Genomic DNA, 18,670 nt, shown 5'->3' on the forward strand with positions numbered 1-18,670 from the left:
AGGCGCTGGTGGTTAATAGGGGGCCTCGAACCCACAGACCCTACATCCACAATTCAAAAACTCTGGCTCCAAGGATTCCATACAACGTCAAATTTCTTACTGCCTATTGGGCCATTTCAAATACACGCCCTCCCGGTTCGGCCAATCAGCGCACCCGCCCTTCCCAGGCGCCCGGGCTTCTCCTTGAAATCAAAGCTTACCGGATGAGGCTCTTCTACGCATGCGTATGGGTATGATGCGGCTACAGAGCCCATGCGCGTTTCCAGCACACCAGTTTCCCCCACCCCGCCGGCTGCCTGTGGCGCATGCGCAGTGCTTCCAGCGGCGGCGCGTTGTGTGTGGTGGTTCTCTAGTAGGCCGGGTCGCCTGTTCCCCCGAGGAGGCGGCAAGGCCGGCCCCGCGCGCAGGCGGCCGAGAGGAGCCGAGGAAGAGGCGGCGGAGGCGGCGGCGGAGGAGGGAAGGAGCCGCCCCCTCTCGTCTCCCCAGCATGGGGCGCTGCTGGTGCCGCCCCCCTCGCCGGGCTCGCAGCGCCCCCGGGCTCTGCCTGCAGCGGCCTCTGCGGGGCCTGTAGGGGCGGCCGGGCCGGATCGGATCGGGGCGGGGGGCGGCATGAGGAGCCGCTGCGGCCGCCCCCAGTGAATGGGCCTCGCGGCGGAGCAGGAGCAGCCGGAGCCGCCGCGATGGCTCAAGAGAAAATGGAGCTGGACCTGGAGCTGCCGGCGGGGAGCGCGCCGGCCCCGAGCGACGGGGGGAGCTTGAGGAGATCGAACAGCGCCCCCCTCATCCACGGGCTGAGGTGAGCGAGGCCCGGGCCCCCCCCCCGCCCCCCATCCCCCGGGCTGAGGTGAGCGAGACCCGGGCCTCCCCCCCCACCCCCCGGGCCTCGCCTCCCCTCCCCTCCCCCCCCCATCCCCCGGGCTGAGGTGAGCGAGGCCCGGGCCTCTCCCCCCCCATCCCCTGGGCTGAGGTGAGCGAGACCCGGGCCTCGCCTCCCCTCCCCTCCCCCCCCCATCCCCCGGGCTGAGGTGAGCGAGACCCGGGCCTCCCCCCCCCCATCCCCTGGGCTGAGGTGAGCGAGGCCCGGGCCTCCCCCCCCATCCCCCCATCCCCCGGGCTGAGGTGAGCGAGACCCGGGCCTCGCCTCCCCTCCCCTCCCCCCCCATCCCCCGGGCTGAGGTGAGCGAGACCCGGGCCTCGCCTCCCCTCCCCTCCCCCCCCCATCCCCCGGGCTGAGGTGAGCGAGACCCGGGCCTCGCCTCCCCTCCCCTCCCCCCCCCATCCCCCGGGCTGAGGTGAGCGAGACCCGGGCCTCGCCTCCCCTCCCCTCCCCCCCCCCATCCCCCGGGCTGAGGTGAGCGAGACCCGGGCCTCGCCTCCCCTCCCCTCCCCCCCCCATCCCCCGGGCTGAGGTGAGCGAGACCCGGGCCTCGCCTCCCCTCCCCTCCCCCCCCCATCCCCCGGGCTGAGGTGAGCGAGACCCGGGCCTCGCCTCCCCTCCCCTCCCCCCCCCATCCCCCGGGCTGAGGTGAGCGAGACCCGGGCCTCGCCTCCCCTCCCCTCCCCCCCCATCCCCGGGCTGAGGTGAGCGAGACCCGGGCCTCGCCTCCCCTCCCCTCCCCCCCCCCCATCCCCCGGGCTGAGGTGAGCGAGACCCGGGCCTCGCCTCCCCTCCCCTCCCCCCCCCATCCCCCGGGCTGAGGTGAGCGAGGCCCGGGCCTCCCCTCCCCTCCCCCCCCCATCCCCCGGGCTGAGGTGAGCGAGGCCCGGGCCTCCCCTCCCCTCCCCCCCCATCCCCCGGGCTGAGGTGAGCGAGGCCCGGGCCTCCCCTCCCCTCCCCCCCCATCCCCCGGGCTGAGGTGAGCGAGGGCACTAGAACAATTCGTACAGTGGAGGTGCTGAGAGCCATTGAACCAAACTCTGTATATGATGGAAACGACTTCAACCCCGGGAGCGCGGTAGCCGCCACTCCCCCCCCCATGGTCCATAGACTCGGGTTGAGGGACTTTGGCCTGGGGTGTGCCTATTCCTGGGCTCAGGTGGGATGGGGGCCCGGCTGTGGCATCCTCCTGCCATCCTGTGGCTCCTCTTCCCCATGTCTGAGAGGAAGCTGTGGGTTTTGATGGTTGCTGCCCTCCTGTCAGGTGAGGGGATGGATCTTCTACGTCTGTCAGTCCTCCTTTCCCCATGCTGATGCTTATCCAACTGATCCCTATTCCATCTTTGGTACAGTCTCTAGCTGGGAGAATGCCCACACGTGGCTGCTCCCCGACCTGATTGCACAGTGCACTGCATCATGGAGTTCCATAATCCATTGGGCTGGCCCTGAAATGGGTCTATTATACAGTGTTTTTGTGGGGTGCACTAAGTCTTTGAGCAAGCAAGACAGGCACTCCCCTTCCATACAGTCAGTAGTTACTTCATTTCTTGTTGATGTTTATGGACAACTAATTCCATATAATTCTGCAGGTTCTCCATGTAGGTTAGGCTCAGTTTAACTATCACATCCTCAAACCTTTGCAATGCTAGAATTGTGTTAATGGTATAAACCCTAGTTGGGGGAAGCAAGAGTGTGGGTGCCAGCCTACTGTCTGCTTGCTAATCTCAGTCCAAGGGACTAGTCTGCTGAATACCACACACTAACTTGAAGTGTGCAACCAAACCTTTTCTGAATATCCTATCTGTAGCTGGTTTTAAAACAATTTTTTTAGACTTAAGGAAGATGGCTGTCTACAAAAGACCCCTGAGCAGTCTGTCAAAAAACACTAGCATTTCAGATACTGAAAAGTAGAATGAGACTATTAATTTCACTCAGCTAGAGAGAAACTTGAGTCAAGCTCTTCAAAAAACAACACTGAGTCTGGTGGCACCTTAAAGACAGATTTTTTTGAGCCTAAGAAGTGGGCTTTTTACCCACAAAAGCGTATGCCAAAATAAATCTTAATCTTTAAGGTGCCACTGGACTCCTTGTTTTTGTGGATACAGACTAACATGACTACTCCCTGATACTTAGCTAGTCAAAGATGACAAGCTAGTATCCTCCATGCCCTTACCTTCTTTAGTTTTTGAAGTAATACGCCAAAGAGAATGGGAACATGTCAGTATCTTGAAAAATGTAATACAAAAAGATTGTACAACTGATGTGTGCCTTAAGTTAAAGTAACTATTGTAATCTCTTTCAGTGATAATTCACAGGTTTTTCAGCCTTATGTGTTGCGAACCCGCAGGAACAGTACAACAGTTATGAACCGTCACAGTATAGTAAGTAATCTTAAACGCAGTGTTCACACCTCAACAATTGAGTGAGGGGAAATAAAAAGTTTAAACTTCATTTAAAGCTGTACTAAAATATTCTTACAGATCTCTTGGCTGCAAAATGGATTTCTTTAAATTACTTGAAAATTTCCTCTGAAAAATCAAGAAATTTTGTAGATGTAAGCAGGATACTCCACAAAGCATATTACTGATAACTCCCTGCCTTTTTGTTTTGGTTAACATTGCCTGTAGTTGGGATACCATAGCAGAGTGGAATCTAGCATCTCTTCTGGTCTCAAAGCTCAGTACATGGAATTTGCCTGTGGGAAAGAGTAATTGCAGTCTCATTTTACAATAACCCTGCACAGTTGAACTGTCTGAAAAAACACCACCACAAAAACCTTCTACTTACTTGACTCTCTGATAAGGTGATGAGAGATAGAGGTGGACAGCAGACTTCACAGGATCAGATTAAGAGAAATTAATTTTAAAATAATTCATATGCTGAATGTTACTCTACTCGTTACTGTTTAGGGCTTTCAGCATACAGTCCTGTAATTATTTCACTTTTCAAAGATGTTTATAGGTCACTCTTAAGTGTTTCCCCATCAGTTGTTAACTTGGACAAATCATGGGAAATAGTATTACTGTTTTTCAGATAAAATCATTTTCTTCCTCTTTTTATAGGAAGTAAAGAGTAGGTCTTGGCTCTTTAGAGAGGTTATGGGACTTGAAAGGTCCTAAAATCAATAAAATATCTATTGCCTCTGTCTTACATAGCAAAAGAATGACAGAATTCTGGGTCTAAACTTTTTGTTATAGAGCTGTCACTTCACTGTCTGCCCCATGCCTAACAGTGTTGTTAGTTATAGTAAACGCTTATTTTATGGTAGTGCCCAAAGCCCTGAATTAGATCTATGTGCTGTACAGACCTAGCTACGAGACAATCTTTGCCCCAGAGGGGTTAAGTTTATTGCAAAGGGCTATTTCCAATATTTAAATTCCCTACAACTTTTCCTGTTAGCACTTCTGAAAATGTATGTGATACCATTATAGCTTATCTGAGAAAAAGTGTGTTTAAGGTATGTGAATAATATCTTACCAGTTAAGTACAAAGTTAGATTTTTGTAATGTTCTAACTAAATGGCTCTCAACCTTTTTAGACTTCTATACCCTTTTCAGAAGTCTGATTTGTCTTGCATGCTCCCAAGTTTCACCTCACCTAAACTTCTTCCTTACAAAATCATACATAAAAATATAAATGTCACACCATACTATTACTGAAAAATTGCTTTTTCATTTTTATCATATTATAGAATAAATTTGGAATATAAATATTGGACTTGTATTTCAGTGTATATAGTACATAGAGCCATATAAACAAGCCATTGTCTGTTTGAAACTTTAGTTTGTACTAACTTGGCTAGTGCTTTCTATATAACCTGTTGTAAAACTAGGCAAATTCCTAGATGAGTTGATGTACCCCCAGGGATGTGCGTACCCCTGGTTGAGAACCATCGTTCTAACTCATGCTCACATCCTTATTACAGTACCCTACCTTAATTGTTTAGATTATTGCTACTACATTTGAGGGCAGTAGCCAGTGGCTTCCTATAGTTCTGAGAACTGTGCCATCCCCTGATTAATGGAATGAACTTGGTAAGAAGAGAGCACTAGCTATACTAAGGTCATCTTAGTATCATCTTATTACAATGTGGTCTGAGTTCTGGGCACTTATTGACACCTGGCTATCTTAATTCTAATTTAAAGAGAACATAGGTAACTGAGAAGAAGTTGAATACAGACTACTGATTTATGATTGAGAAGTGGATGTTTACTCTTTTCTAGTTGCTGTCATCATCTCCCATTCGAATTCCTAGCAGCAGACTTCATCAAATCAGAAGGGTAAATTGCATTATTCTACTCCACATGTGATATTTTATCAAAATATTTCACTTTCTCTTCGTGAAGTATTTGATATGGAAATGATACTGCTGGCATTTCTTTTCCATTAAATCATTTAGCTCTGTTTCATCCCCTAACCTAGAGTGTCACATACAGTCTGGAGTGGTGTCCTCATAGGGCTTGTTCATTCTTCACATTGAAGTGCTTCAGCACTTTTTTTAAAGCTACTATTATGATCTACATATCGGGCTCTGGGATGAACAGGGAGACATGGTGAGTTGGGATGGATGACAGGCCTTTCCTTCTGGAGTGTTACTTCGGCTTGTTTAAATTCTAAAGGCAGATGACTGAACTAGGAAGAGTTCATTCAGCTTTGAGTACCATGATGAACTAAATATTATGAAAGCTTATAGCACTTATCTTCTGCAGGAGGAAGGAGTGGATTTAATGAACAGAGAAACAGCACATGAAAGGTGAGTGTGACTGAAATAAAATAAGTATCCAGACTTTTCATCTTTGTAGCCACTGATGGAACTTTTTGTGTTTTAGGGAAGTGCAAACAGCAATGCAGATAAGCCAGTCATGGGAGGAAAGCTTGAGCCTGGTAATCTCTTTACAGACGTTTAAATTTTTAATTCTACTTCTATGCTTAACCACTGGCTTTAAGGAAAAAGTAGCAATGACTTTGGAAATAATTTTAGAAAACGTATGTTTGGTGTTTGAGTTGCACCACTGATTTGGCCATTGAAATGTTGTGGCTCGGGTTCTAAAGATGTGTCCTATATCAGCGTAAGGACAACATTTTGTATTTACAGAGTGACAATGACTTGGACAAGTCCGAGAAATCTTCCTCTCCAAAGAGAATAGACTTCATCCCAGTTTCCCCAGCACCTTCACCCACCCGAGGAATAGGGAAGGTAGGATACATGGAAAAACAAGAAAGGGAACACAAATTTCATATTAAGATGAACTTCATAGGATTTTTTTTAAACTCCCCAAAATAATTTACTGTTTTTAAAGAAGTCTATAACCATTGTTAAATCTAACTACTGTTGACTTTTCTCAAAATCTAAAACTTACTATCTAAGCCTGCAAAATTTGACCTGCTGACCTCCTGGTTCCCTCACCATGTTGAGTGGCTTCAGCAGCTGCATTTTGTGTGCTTTAAGGAGGGGAGGTGCTAGGGAGGCGGCTGTGGTAATCAAATTGAAAGACGAAAGCCTGGATGAGATCTTAAGCTGCCTAAACAGAAAGAAAAGGATGGATCTTAGAAATACTATGGAAGAAGCAGTAAGATTTGGATACAAGCTGTATATGTGTGGAGGAAGAGAGGGAGGAGTGCAAGACCCCAGTGAACAGGTCTGAGTGCTGGGAAAGATGGTGTCAGTAGTGATAGCTTGGGGTCACTGCAGCCTTTTTGGGAGGAAAGATTAGGAGTTCAGCTGTGGCCATGTTAAGTTTACATGGATGGCCCTTTCCCTTTAGTCTGTGTTGCTCCTGGGTCTCTTCATTGCAAACCCGGGAAGGGTGCAGAGGAGACAAAGACCCTCCCCCAGCACCACTTCTCCTCCTTTTACCCCCCCCTTCCGCCAGTGAGAAGCAGGTAGAGATTGAGGTGGAAATCAGCAACCATGTTTACTTCTTGACCTTGTGTTTACTGAAGTTACCACATTCTTCCATGGTTACTGTATCATGGAAAGTCAACCAATCTTAGCACTCCCACTATTGCTAGTGTAGAACAGCCACAGTATTTTTACCACTGTCAGGGAAACCTGCTCCAAGCAGTGCTGGCATATGTGATGGTAGGATGCTGGCTGTTTGTCTGTATAGTAGTGTTTGTACTGGGAGAATTACAACTGTCTCAAAAGCAAACTTGACTGAGTTTGACAAACATCAGAGTGCATGCAGCTCCTTGGGCTGAATTCAGCTCAGCTGCAGGAGCATAGTCAGGCTCTCTTTTTTGATAAATTCATGTTCCATATATTTTTGGAGAGGAGTGGTTTAAAGATTAATATAGTCCTCTGTACTGATGCTTTTAGAAGTAAAGGCAGAACAGGGACCAAATCCTATTTGGATAACAATCTTTTTTTCTGTCTTGTCTTTTTGATTTCAGAGTTTTTATTTTGAAGCATTTTGTCTGTTAATTTGAATGAAGTGATGCTTTTAGAATATCCTGTAAATTCAATTTTACAGACCTTAGATTTGGTTTTAATTTCCTGTTCAAGCTTCCAGTAGGTGGTTGTGGTATTGTTGGCCTTGTTGTTTTCACTGGGGATTTTGGTTGGGGTGGGAAAAATATTGATTATTTAAAAGGAAGTTGCAGAAGTATTTTACTGTCTAATTCTTTTCCCAGCAATGTTTTTCACCATCCTTACAAATGTTTGTGAGTAGTAATGGATTACCTCCAAGTCCTATTCCTAGTCCAACAAGGCGATTCTCAAAGTAAGTCTATTTGTCTCAGTAACAAATGCATACTGACTTTGTTTCAATAATAATCTGGCAGTTTAAGAGTTCAGTATTAAAATTCAGGCCTGGAAATTGATTTGAAGCAATTTTCATTTGTAATCTCAACTGGAATCCATTAATAGTGACTTCTGGATGGTTCTAGTTTTTGTCTTGCTTTAAAAGGTGTCTGAAGTTTCCTTTAAAAATGACCTGTTGACAAAATATTGAAAGCTTTTTTCTTTTTAAACTGCCCTGATGTTGAAATTAGAGACCCCACCATTGCCCCACACCCGCAAAAATCTTTGAACGTTCAACTTTGCAAGAGGAAGTTGAATGCTAGCATTCTTTGAATTCTCTTTAAATTTAAATTAGACTGGGTCCTTAATAGAGAATCTCCTAATGGTTACCAGACAAACTTTTTTTAAATCCCTCAGATGTATACAAGCAGTATATCGAACTTACAAATGGATAAAATGAGACTGACATTCCATAAGTAAAGAGAAATTAAATGATCTACCAAAGATCATATGGTAGATACCCTTCTCTAACGAGACACTATTCAAAACCTAACTTTTCTGTTTAACTACAGTATCAGACTCCCAACTGCCTGCGTGTTTGAACTGTACAGAACTGTTAAAACAGGAATTCACTGTGGTTGTATATTGATGTAGTATAGAAAACATTTAGTTCAAGCTTAAACTTTTTTTACCAGTATTGGCTTCTTTAGCAGGAGGAGTCAGAGTCCAATCAACTGTATCAGGCCCAGTGTTCTTGGTCCCATTAAAAGGAAAGGTATGTTTAAATACTTCTGATATTGTAGAGATGATAGACTTTCTGCCTTTAAATCCTAATGCTAAGCTAAGCAGTAGCTTTTCCTCAAAATATAGTGCATGCTCCTCTGATGTATTGGAATTTGCCAATCCAAACTTCCAGCTGTAAAATAAAAACAAAACTGACTTCTACTATACTTTACACTTTCAAAATAGTCACTAGTATTTACTATTTAAAACTGGAATATTTTTCCACCTTTGACTAAAATGGGCTGGAGACTAGAAAGACTGACTTGCTAAAAATCAGATGTAAATAAAAATCTTTGCTAGATGGGCAATCATTTTTAGCTGCAGGAAGCTGTAAATTAAGACTAATTCTAAGATAAATATGCTTCACCTTCTGTGAGGCTCTTTTAGATTCCCTGGCAGGGTGGATCAAAACAATGTTTAAAAAAAAAAAAAAATCAATTTGATTTTCATTTAAATTAAAAAAAGGTTTGTCTTTAAAATAAACCTATTTAAAATTAAACTTGAAATTGACAACCCTATGTTTTACTAGGCTACTTTATGCGCTAATGTCATTTAAACTAAATACAAAAATTATTAAGCAGTACATGTTTGCTGTCATGTTTTAAAGACAGTTATACCACTGAACTGGTGGAAGTCAGGTTAAGTACCTGGAGCCAGAGTCTAAGTTTTTAAACTAGGTTTGGACTCACTCTTCTGAGGGTATAGCGAGAATATTTTCTTCTTTTCAGTTTATGCATCCAGTTCAGTTATTACTTCATTCAAAGTTAAACCTATTGGGAGTTGAAAAGTCAGGAAAGCTTGTTTCTCTCTTCCACTCTATGAACAAAAAGAATGTGAGAGAGGATTAGGTCTGCTAGTTATAAAACCTTGAAGGACATGGTGACCAAAACCAATCAGTTCAATTCACTAACTACAGATAATGCTTCCTTTTGATTTTAATAAATCAGTTAGTGTTAAATACAAAACATGTTTTGATTTCTCTTATATAGCCAACATTTTAAGGTAGTTTTATTTTTAAAAATGCTGTATTTATGCATTTAATTGAATTTGAATTTCTAGCCAAATAGATCTTGACACAAACCACAAGTAAAAAGTTAATCTGGTAAATAGAAATTTATGAATTATGCATTTTAGCATAAAATGTCGTCGTCTGAATAAATAAATTCAGCTATATAATTGCTTAAATATAGAGTATCTTTCTGGTTAGCAAAAATAAATTTGATATAAAAAGCTTTATTTAGTTGCAGATCACCATGGTTCAATGGATACCAACTAATGAGGATTGACCTGTCCTTAAGAAAATAACAAGTACAAATGCAAAACATAATTAAAAACAATGATTTAAATCAAGGTTTCCGGCTTGAGTTTAAGGTTAAGGGTTGTGAGCTCAATCCTTGAGGGGGCCTTTTAGGGATCTGGGGCAAAAATTGGGGATTGGTCCTACCTTGAGCAGGGGGTTGGACTAGATGACCTCCTGAGGTCCTTTCTAACCCTGATATTCTATGATTAAAATTGGTGTCTGCCCTGTATTCTGGGATTACTTTAGTACTGTGGCTCCCTTTGTATTTAACCATCTTTGTTACATTAGAAATATATCTGGCTTCCATAAATGATGTTCTGAAGGAAATAGATTTCGAAAGTTTATTCTAATTGTGGAAGTATTCCCTTTTATATGTTTACTGAATATCTTTGAAATTTTATACCCAATGTTTGTTTTACACTACGAAAGTTCAAAAGATGGATATTTTGAGAATTAGAGGGATGGAAGTAGCAGAGTACATGATAATGTTTTCCCTTTGAAAAATCTGCTTTTCTTAACAAGAAATATGGTGGTGATATGGTGTTTGAAGTAAAATTTATATAAATTCTCCATACTGTTATTAATGGACACTGCATTAAACTGAGGGATTAAAAAAGCTATTTACCAATGCTTATGTGGCAAGTACTTCTCCACCTACCCCCATTCAATTCCATTGATCTTTCCTTACTCAACCACACCAGTGACATCTCCTTTTATTCTCCCTAAGTGTGTATTTATGAAATTGTGAAGTTGGTTGTTTGCTTTAAAAAAAAAAAAAGGGGGGGGGGCAAAATTGACCTACTTCTAATCTGTCAAATCTGGTCTAATTTATTTCAAATTTGATTTAAAAAAAACCTACCTTTGGTGCAGATACTACTTATTTAGTTTTATGGGGATTCCTTTGTGGATTTTAGAGAGCACATGCCAAAAAAAAAAAATAATCGGATTTCTAATAGAAACTGAGTTGCAATATTAAATGTGAAGCAGCTTTTAGCACCCATAGTGAAACTCACTGAATGTAAGATGCCAAAGTACATTAGAGCACACCACTTAAAGCAAAAGCACAGGACAAGTAAAGTCCAAACTGGAGCTTGCTTTCCCATTCCCCACTTCACTTTGGAGCAGTTCTCACAGATCAAGTAGAAATGTGAGTTTGCTCTTCTACTGGAAACGCAAACTAATTTTAATTATGAATAAGGCTATGATTTGGTCGCCAAAGTTACTGAATCCGTGACTTCAGCCTGCAGTTGTTGGGAGCTGCAGGGAGCTGTTGAGTACCCTTGTGGCCTCTTGCAGCTGCCACAGGGGATCCTAGCCACCACCCAGCTACCCAACTTTAGGTGGTGTGGGGACCCGCAGATGCAGATCCCCATTTTGTCATGGATATTTTTAGTACAAGTCAGGGACAGGTCATGGGCGCAAAAAAAAAATTCACAAAAACCATGACCTGTCCCTGACTTTTACTAAAAAATCCGTGACAAAATCTTAGCCTTAATTATGAACGGTCCTTAATCATAAATGTCACTCTAAATACACCTAATTCCTTCTTATCCTCCTGAAATATATAATTCTGGTGGCTTTAATTTTAAACTCTTGAATTGCTTAGCAGTCCTTAGTCTGCATTTATTACATGGTAACATGTATAGTCCTAGCCATAAACTGAAACAATCCCTAATAGGAAAGTCTCGGCATATCAAAGTGTTATATTGTACAACCTTGAAATGCTAGCTGTTAAAATATCTTCTAGTGGTAAAAATGATGCATGTTACTATGCAGCCTTCCTATAGAATTTCATCTTTCTTGAAAGAGTTGTCTGACCTTTTTCTTCTCAGTTTGTGAGAGGATCCAGAGTATTTTATATCTATGTTCTTTAGCTTCAATCTGCATGATGGAAGCCATCATTATTTCATCAAAGGAGAATGAGCATATTCCTTGCATGCTACAGAAAATGAGTTTTCAGGGCTGCTAGTCTTATTTTTCCTACATTATCTACACAAAGTTCATTTATAGTATGTTTTTAATGTGAAACCTTTCAATTAGTTCCCCAAGCTGACACTAGAACTGCAGTAAGTTAACTGGAAACTGAAAAAGTAGTGCCCAAATTTCAAATACACTTTTGCTGGTAGACTGTGAATTAAACTACATCTGAAAACTCATGAACCTGGCAATAAAAACGAAACTGAAAAATACCAAACTATAAGATAACTGAACTTTGTATAAGAAACTGATAAATGAACTGGGTATCATCCCACAGTATAAGACAGTGGTGGACAACCTTCAGCCTGTCATGATAACCCGCGCTGCTTCCTGCAGCTCCCATTGGCCAGGAATGGCGAACCACAGCCATTGGGAGCTGCAGGCAGCTGTGCAAATGTAAACGAAGGATTTCACAGCCTGCCAGTGGATTACCCTGCTGCGACATAGGTTGCCCACTACTGGTATAACATACTAAACATGTGGGACCCAATTCTGCCTTTCACATTACAATCCCAAAGAAGTCAATAGGTTTACATGGGGGGGGGGTGAGGACGTAATCTGTCTCACAGTGAGGAAGCGGAAGTGATTAGATGTTGTGCCTAATGTTTTTTGTGTTAGGCTTTGTGAGTGTGCTTTCATGCTTGTCAGTATTGGCATGAATATCCAAAAGGGCATCTTTGGGTCCAGAATGGACACATGCTGTTTAAATTTCTCAAAGTTACTGATATTGTGACAATAGAAATTTTTTTTAGTAAACAAAATGGGAGTGATTGCCTGCTCTTAAATATTAATTTAAGAGAATGATATGCGGATGGCCAGAAAATGGTCCGTATAGCAGCCCAGTTTTAAATAAGTTATACAGCTGGCTGTAAAAATGAGTCCTTTTAAAATCACTTACATTTGACATTTGTATTGCTTTTAAAACTTATGTTTAAAGCTTATACAATCTATATAATTCTAAATATATAACAATTTAAGCTTAACATCTGAGAAATAACCTTTTAAAATATTGAGTATGAGACGCTGCACAAGACGCAAACTGCTATTCAGCATTTCAACAAACACTGCAGAGTGCTCACTTCTGGGTTGGAACCCAGCACTTATTTAATAGCACAGAGCAACACTACACATTACTTCAGGACAGGGAATGACGAATACAGGTATGCAAATGAAACTGCAAAAGGAGTTGATATAGGCAGAATGAAATCAGGGTTTGAATTTGGCAAGACACTGGGTTTAGATCCCAACTCCTATGAAAAGTGCTGTGAGATCTTAGACAGAGTAACCAGAACCTTTGTTTTACTGCACTTTCAGTAGCATCGTGTCCCTTAAACAATGTTGAAGCATTAGTTCAGTACAGACTCAAAGGCTGGACTGAATAATCAAATCACTTCCTATAGCTTATGGGGTGTTAGGGCTCTTACCAAGCTTAATTAGATATCTGACCAGATCACAGTGCAAGATGTTATGCATGTAATTACTTACTATATAGGACACCCAAAATAGTCTTGGATAGCGAGAACTTTTGAAGTTACTCTGCTGAGGTATTTCACAGAACCAAACAAGATTGACTGTTAATTACTTTTCTCAGGTGAAGTGGAAACTGAAAGTCAGCCAAAGAGACTTTTCCAAGGAACTACCAACATGCTTTCTCCTGATGTTACACATCTGACAGATTTCAGTTCATGGTAAAATATTGTATTGTAAACACTGAAACGCCAAAGCAGAGGTCCCTTAGATATCTTCAGCACCTTGGTTTTTCAGAGAAATTTTAACTTGTGCTAAATATTTGCATTTGCAGACTAGTAGAAACTATACTTGGAATTTCATCACAGCAATAATAAAGGTTCCCCAACTCTCTGGAATTAAAGTTTTCTTGCTTGCTGTTTGGCTGATTTGATGAGCTGCCCATAAGTGGTTCACTCTTCTTGGTCACATCTAAACATCTCACAAGAACCCTTTTTGATACCTGGAATACGCAGGGAATCCTTGTTGCACACATGTCATATGCTTCATAGTAAATGAAATTATTTTGTGGTGTCCTTACTTTCCCTCAAAGCAGAAATCACTCAATATTGACTATAATTTGCTGTCCGCAGCACCTGCTAGGTGCCCATCTGTTTCAGAAAGGTATAGTGAGCAGAATATTTTTGGAATTATAGTATCGCATATCTCCTGTGCATTCCCATAGGCTAATAGTTGATATGAAGCCAAATTCTTATGATATTGCACAGATAAAATTATATTGATGTCACTCGCATCTTAATTTGATGCATCTCTGTCTGTCCATTTCATAGAAACAGGAAGGTGACTTGTCTGGCTTGAGTCTTGTCTCTTTCCAAGGAGACACATCAGATAAAGTGGTTTTAAAATAACAAACTTCTTCCTGAGTTTTGTAGAATTGGAAAGCCACCTACAATTAGTGAGAATTGTCATTTTTTCAACTCTTATGAAGTGCCAGTTTGCAAATAAAAATCTGGAATCATGATAGCCTTTAAAATTCAAGTGTGGGAGAATTTTCTTAAGGGAAAAAAAACTATTTTGCAAGATCCTGCTTTGAAAGATGTTTTATTTGAGAGCAAACAGGCTAATCAGTGGCATCAGAATAGCTGTGTCATTGGAATCTTCATCAGAAAAAAAAATTCCTTATTTCCTTGTAATTGTTAAAGGCACTACTTCTGTTAACTGACTTTTCTATTCTACAGCTGGTTGAAGTTTGTATCAATTTATAATGCATGTTTAAAAAAAAAAAAATTCTGCTCCCCTTTCCCTTAAGGAGCATGAATGTATCCATAACATGCTAGAGGAAAATAAGGAGTCTTCAGGGCTGCCAGTCTTGCAGTAAAGGCTGAGTGGTAGTATGTCTCTCCTACATTTTTTTTTTTTTTTTTTTCCCCCAAGTGCATTAACTTGGTATGCCAATTCATAGTTCACATGTTCTTAAGTAACCATTTTCCTGTGTCTCCAGTTTGTCTTCAGATATTCTCGATAGGAGTAGCAGCAGTATTGGTTCTTCCTCTGATTCACTGGCTAAAGGCAGCATTACCACAGAATCTCCAGTAACATGCTCAAATTCATGCTCTCCATTCATTTTGATGGATGATCTCTCACCTAAGTGACTTAATCTGTTCTGACTCAGTGTTTAGCTGTGCTGTACACTCGTACAGAGAAATGAAGAACTCTGATCCTTGAGAATCATTAACATGAGGATTAAAATACTAATGGAAAAATTAATGTAATCTTATTTCTTGACAACTCTTCCCAGTGGTTTTGATTTAGCCTTAATGGACACTTTAGACCATATTAATGTCTGGTTTTGATTATTTTACAAATAAGATGTCTGTTCAGTTTATACTAACTCTTCTTTGTTTTAAAGAAAAAACCTTTTGATTCCTGAACAGGTATCTTTTTACAATATTAATGTTATTTCTAGGAAAATACTGTGTACTGTTACTGCCATGGTCACTTTGTCTGGAGAAACGTGGTGGTTGCAGAGATGTTTGGGAAATACTCATTTATTCGTTGACTGATTATTTTTAGTAAATTAGATTTTGCTAGATTTTTATTTCATAAACACAATTTCTGGTTGGGGTAAATATCTAATTTCTCCCACCAACTCAAAGTAAAATTATTCCCCCAACTCTGTAGTTGCAGCTATCCCGAGCCATTTCTTCCACAGAATGGGAAGAAATGCTTGGCTGTCTGTAGTGCTACTGGTAATTGCTTCATTGCAGTTGAACACTATGGTTCTAGAAGTTGGTTGTGTTTAAAACAAAATGCAGACCCTTCTAGGGTGACTAGCATATTTATCAATAGGGGAAATACAAACACCCTGTGAAACATGGTTAACATAACTGCATAGTTTTCTCCCCACACCCTTCATCCAGTAGATTCTATGGAATATGGTAAATATTCATAGATATTTGGCCAAGGAGAAATAATCCCTGCTTTGATCTAAAATGTATGGTGCAAGTAACTAAGTTACTTAAACTACTGAGTAAAGAAGAATGTGTATGGCGCCATCAATGTCTCCTGTGGCATTGAGGCCATAGGTATTTTTGTGCCTTAGGGGACATTGTTAAAATTAAGGAATGTAAAATTGGTGGGTGGGCAAAGGACGTTGTTTGTAGAGTGCTTACCAGATGCTGTCTTCAGTGCTGCTTTCTCTTAGTGCTTGCTATTTTTCAAGGTGTTTCTTCCATTGGGAGGTGCTATGGAGAATCCCAATTATTTTGTAAGATAGCAGTGTGTGTGTTCCCATCACACACACAAAGCTGCTGTATAGCTTTATGCCTTTGTTTGCCTTACAGAGGGCAGGCCACTAAATTAACTTTAATTTCTAGGGAAAGGCTTTAAGGTTGGATTGGATACTAGCTCTGCATATCATTTAAGGAGTTATTTGAGTAGGAGTCTTGATACAATACCTTGGTCAGTCTGAGGTAATACAATAGTATACTTTTTAAGAAGACCTAACTGGGCTAAAGTAAATCCATTTGTAATCTACTGTTATTTATTATTTATAAACTATGTAAAAAAGTCTGTGGTGATGAATTATAGTATTTTTTTATGATTGAATAAGGTTTTTTATGTTCAGTAACAATTGCTAGGTAGTTTCTATTTAATATGCAACATTGTCTGCCAGAATCCTAAGCTTCCAGTTTGAATGTTTGTAAAGTAACACAAATGCTTTTGTCATCTAAAAGTACAACTTCTGATTTTCTGAAAGAAAATAGCACTGAATTTAAAGTAAGCGTGCTTTAAAGATGAGCACAGTCTCTGGCAATACTGTCTGGCTAAGAATGGGGAGGGAGCACCATATTTTTTCCACTCTAAAGATGTTTAGTTTCCAATAGACCTGTCCTACATAGCATTTTACTTTTCAAGTGTTTGTTTTTAAATTGTACTAAGTACCATAAATGGCCAATAGAGGCACTTATCTGTATTATCACTTCACCTGTGGAGCATTAGTTTCCCTGCCTCAAATAAATGTGCCTATTGTAAAATATTGTCCAGTGGTGCCATTTTTAAATGAGCTCTACAGTATTCAATGTTTGTATATGCACAGTGCTATTTCTTGCATTTTGGCTGTATCTTGGATTGCTTTAACTTAATGAATTTTTATCCATGTTAATACTTTGCAGGGTTGTTTTGACATTTTGCAAAGTATTGATCAATAGTTTGTGAAAGTACAACTTATCATTGCCCCAATTTCATTATACCATGCGTTTATTGGTACTATGACTTAGAAATCTGCACAAGAGGTAGCAAAACAATAAAGCTTCTGCATGCTTTCTTATAGCTGAGAACACAGCTATTGATTCTGGGGTTGGTGGGGGAGCTGACTAATCTATCTGTACAAGTGATTGTATTCAAGATTTCTGTTGTTAGTAGTGGGGAGTCATAAAATGCTGGCCTTTGTAGAATGTAATCTTCATAAAACAAATGCACAACTATTCAATTTTGTTACAGCATTTTTTTTAAAAATGGTCTGGCTGTTCTCCACTCTTTGGAGGTCTCTACTGCTCACTAAAACTGTGTTAAGATACTGTCCACTTGTTTGATGATGAATGTTATCTTGTGGTCCTGACAGGCCTAGTCTCAGATACTCTGATTTGTTTCACACAACTAGCTGTATGTAAAACCACTTCCTTTTAAAACTAGACATGTCAATCTTCCTTTGAAATACACTTTAGAATAAATTGCATCTGAGCGACCAGCATATACACATCCAGTTATGAACCAATTTTGAATCATTGGTACTCTAAAGCTATTAAGGAAAAGATACCCAAACTGTTAATCCAGCCCCAACTATCGAAATCCAAAAGGTGTAAGGAAAACAAATATAGTGTATTACATATGCGGAGTACCTTATTTTCTGTATTATCATCCATACTTCTCAGAATGGTCAGGGTCAGCTGTAGTAGTTGAGGAAAAAGTCCACTAATCAAAATACCCGAATGTCAGGGTAAGTCTGATTGATTAAGCAGCCTTCTGGATACTGTCTCAGAATATATAGTTATACATAGGCCAATCCAGATGTGGCTGGTTGGTGGTTAATCTTAACTGGATGCTGCCCTAATCACTATCAAGTAGATTAAGCCCCATTCTAATAAGCGGATCATCTTTATTCTGTTACCCCTTTTCTGATTTGGTGACTTGTGTGTCGGGGGAGGGGGGTACCTCACTGTTTCTCATGCGAATACTGAATTTTAAATGTGGGATCATGGACAAAAGCCTGTGCTTAAATGTCATTTCCTGTCTGCATTCTGTATGTTTAAACAAGCTTTCCTACACTATTTGTATGTAAGATAGTTGGATGTGAAAGTGTCAATAGTTGGTACAGACTTCACTGGGGAAATCTAGTCTTACTATGCATAAGGCAAATGAATCCTCCTGCTGAGTAGTGTAGAAACATTGAAGGGAGAAGAGTTGGTCACTGACTAAACTGAAATGTGTTTGTAAGCACTAACCAGCATATCTCGCATTTAAATATTTTTCAGAAAATCTAAGGTCTCAGACCCACAGTGAGAGCTGTGTGGGCAGACTCCTTTGCCCTCAGAGCCTTAATTAAGCGTATGGGGCTCTGTGTAGGTTTATTTGAGCCAATTTCACTGCAGGATTGGGAAACGTTTTTTTTTTTTTTTTTTTTTTGTAGATAGGATGGAATCATCTGCTTCATGTTAACTAGTTTGCAGATGCAAATTGTTAACTTCTTGTAGAGCCAACCACCAATCCATTTATCATGCAAAGGCAGAGATGAGGGATCTTCTTTTCCCTGAAGGAATATCATCCACCTACACTCTTCCTGGCAACTCCATAAAGAAGTAATTTTGTATTAAAGTTGCATAATCCTTTTATGAAGTTACTATCCGAAATGGATAGTACAGCTGAATTGCTTCTCTTAACTAAGCTTTTACAGCCTTTGATTACTTTGCCTTTAGAGTACAAGCAAAACAATATTGCCTTAGAGCTATTTGGTAAGGTTATTTTA

The 18,670-nt window shown here is 41.0% G+C and overlaps 1 protein-coding gene and 1 non-coding gene across 2 annotated transcripts; both read left to right on the top strand.

The window, feature by feature from the left end:
* The first annotated feature begins 235 nt into the window (after positions 1-235).
* Positions 236-15,354, top strand: LOC119861227 (P2R1A-PPP2R2A-interacting phosphatase regulator 1-like). The gene is given in 13 exon segments (XM_038416056.2): positions 236-288; positions 290-314; positions 316-585; positions 588-796; positions 3,180-3,258; positions 5,101-5,157; positions 5,587-5,630; positions 5,707-5,761; positions 5,973-6,074; positions 7,511-7,599; positions 8,330-8,394; positions 13,271-13,367; positions 14,648-15,354. Coding segments are annotated over 13 exon segments (1,296 nt in total). The 3' UTR covers positions 14,799-15,354.
* LOC119861990 lies at positions 14,411-14,556 on the top strand. The gene has a single exon (XR_005295105.1). It is a non-coding gene; the product is annotated as a small nucleolar RNA U109 (small nucleolar RNA).
* Positions 15,355-18,670: the final 3,316 nt, after the last annotated feature.

This window comes from Dermochelys coriacea, chromosome 9 (assembly GCF_009764565.3).
Source record: "Dermochelys coriacea isolate rDerCor1 chromosome 9, rDerCor1.pri.v4, whole genome shotgun sequence".
Taxonomy (NCBI): Eukaryota; Metazoa; Chordata; order Testudines; family Dermochelyidae; genus Dermochelys; species Dermochelys coriacea.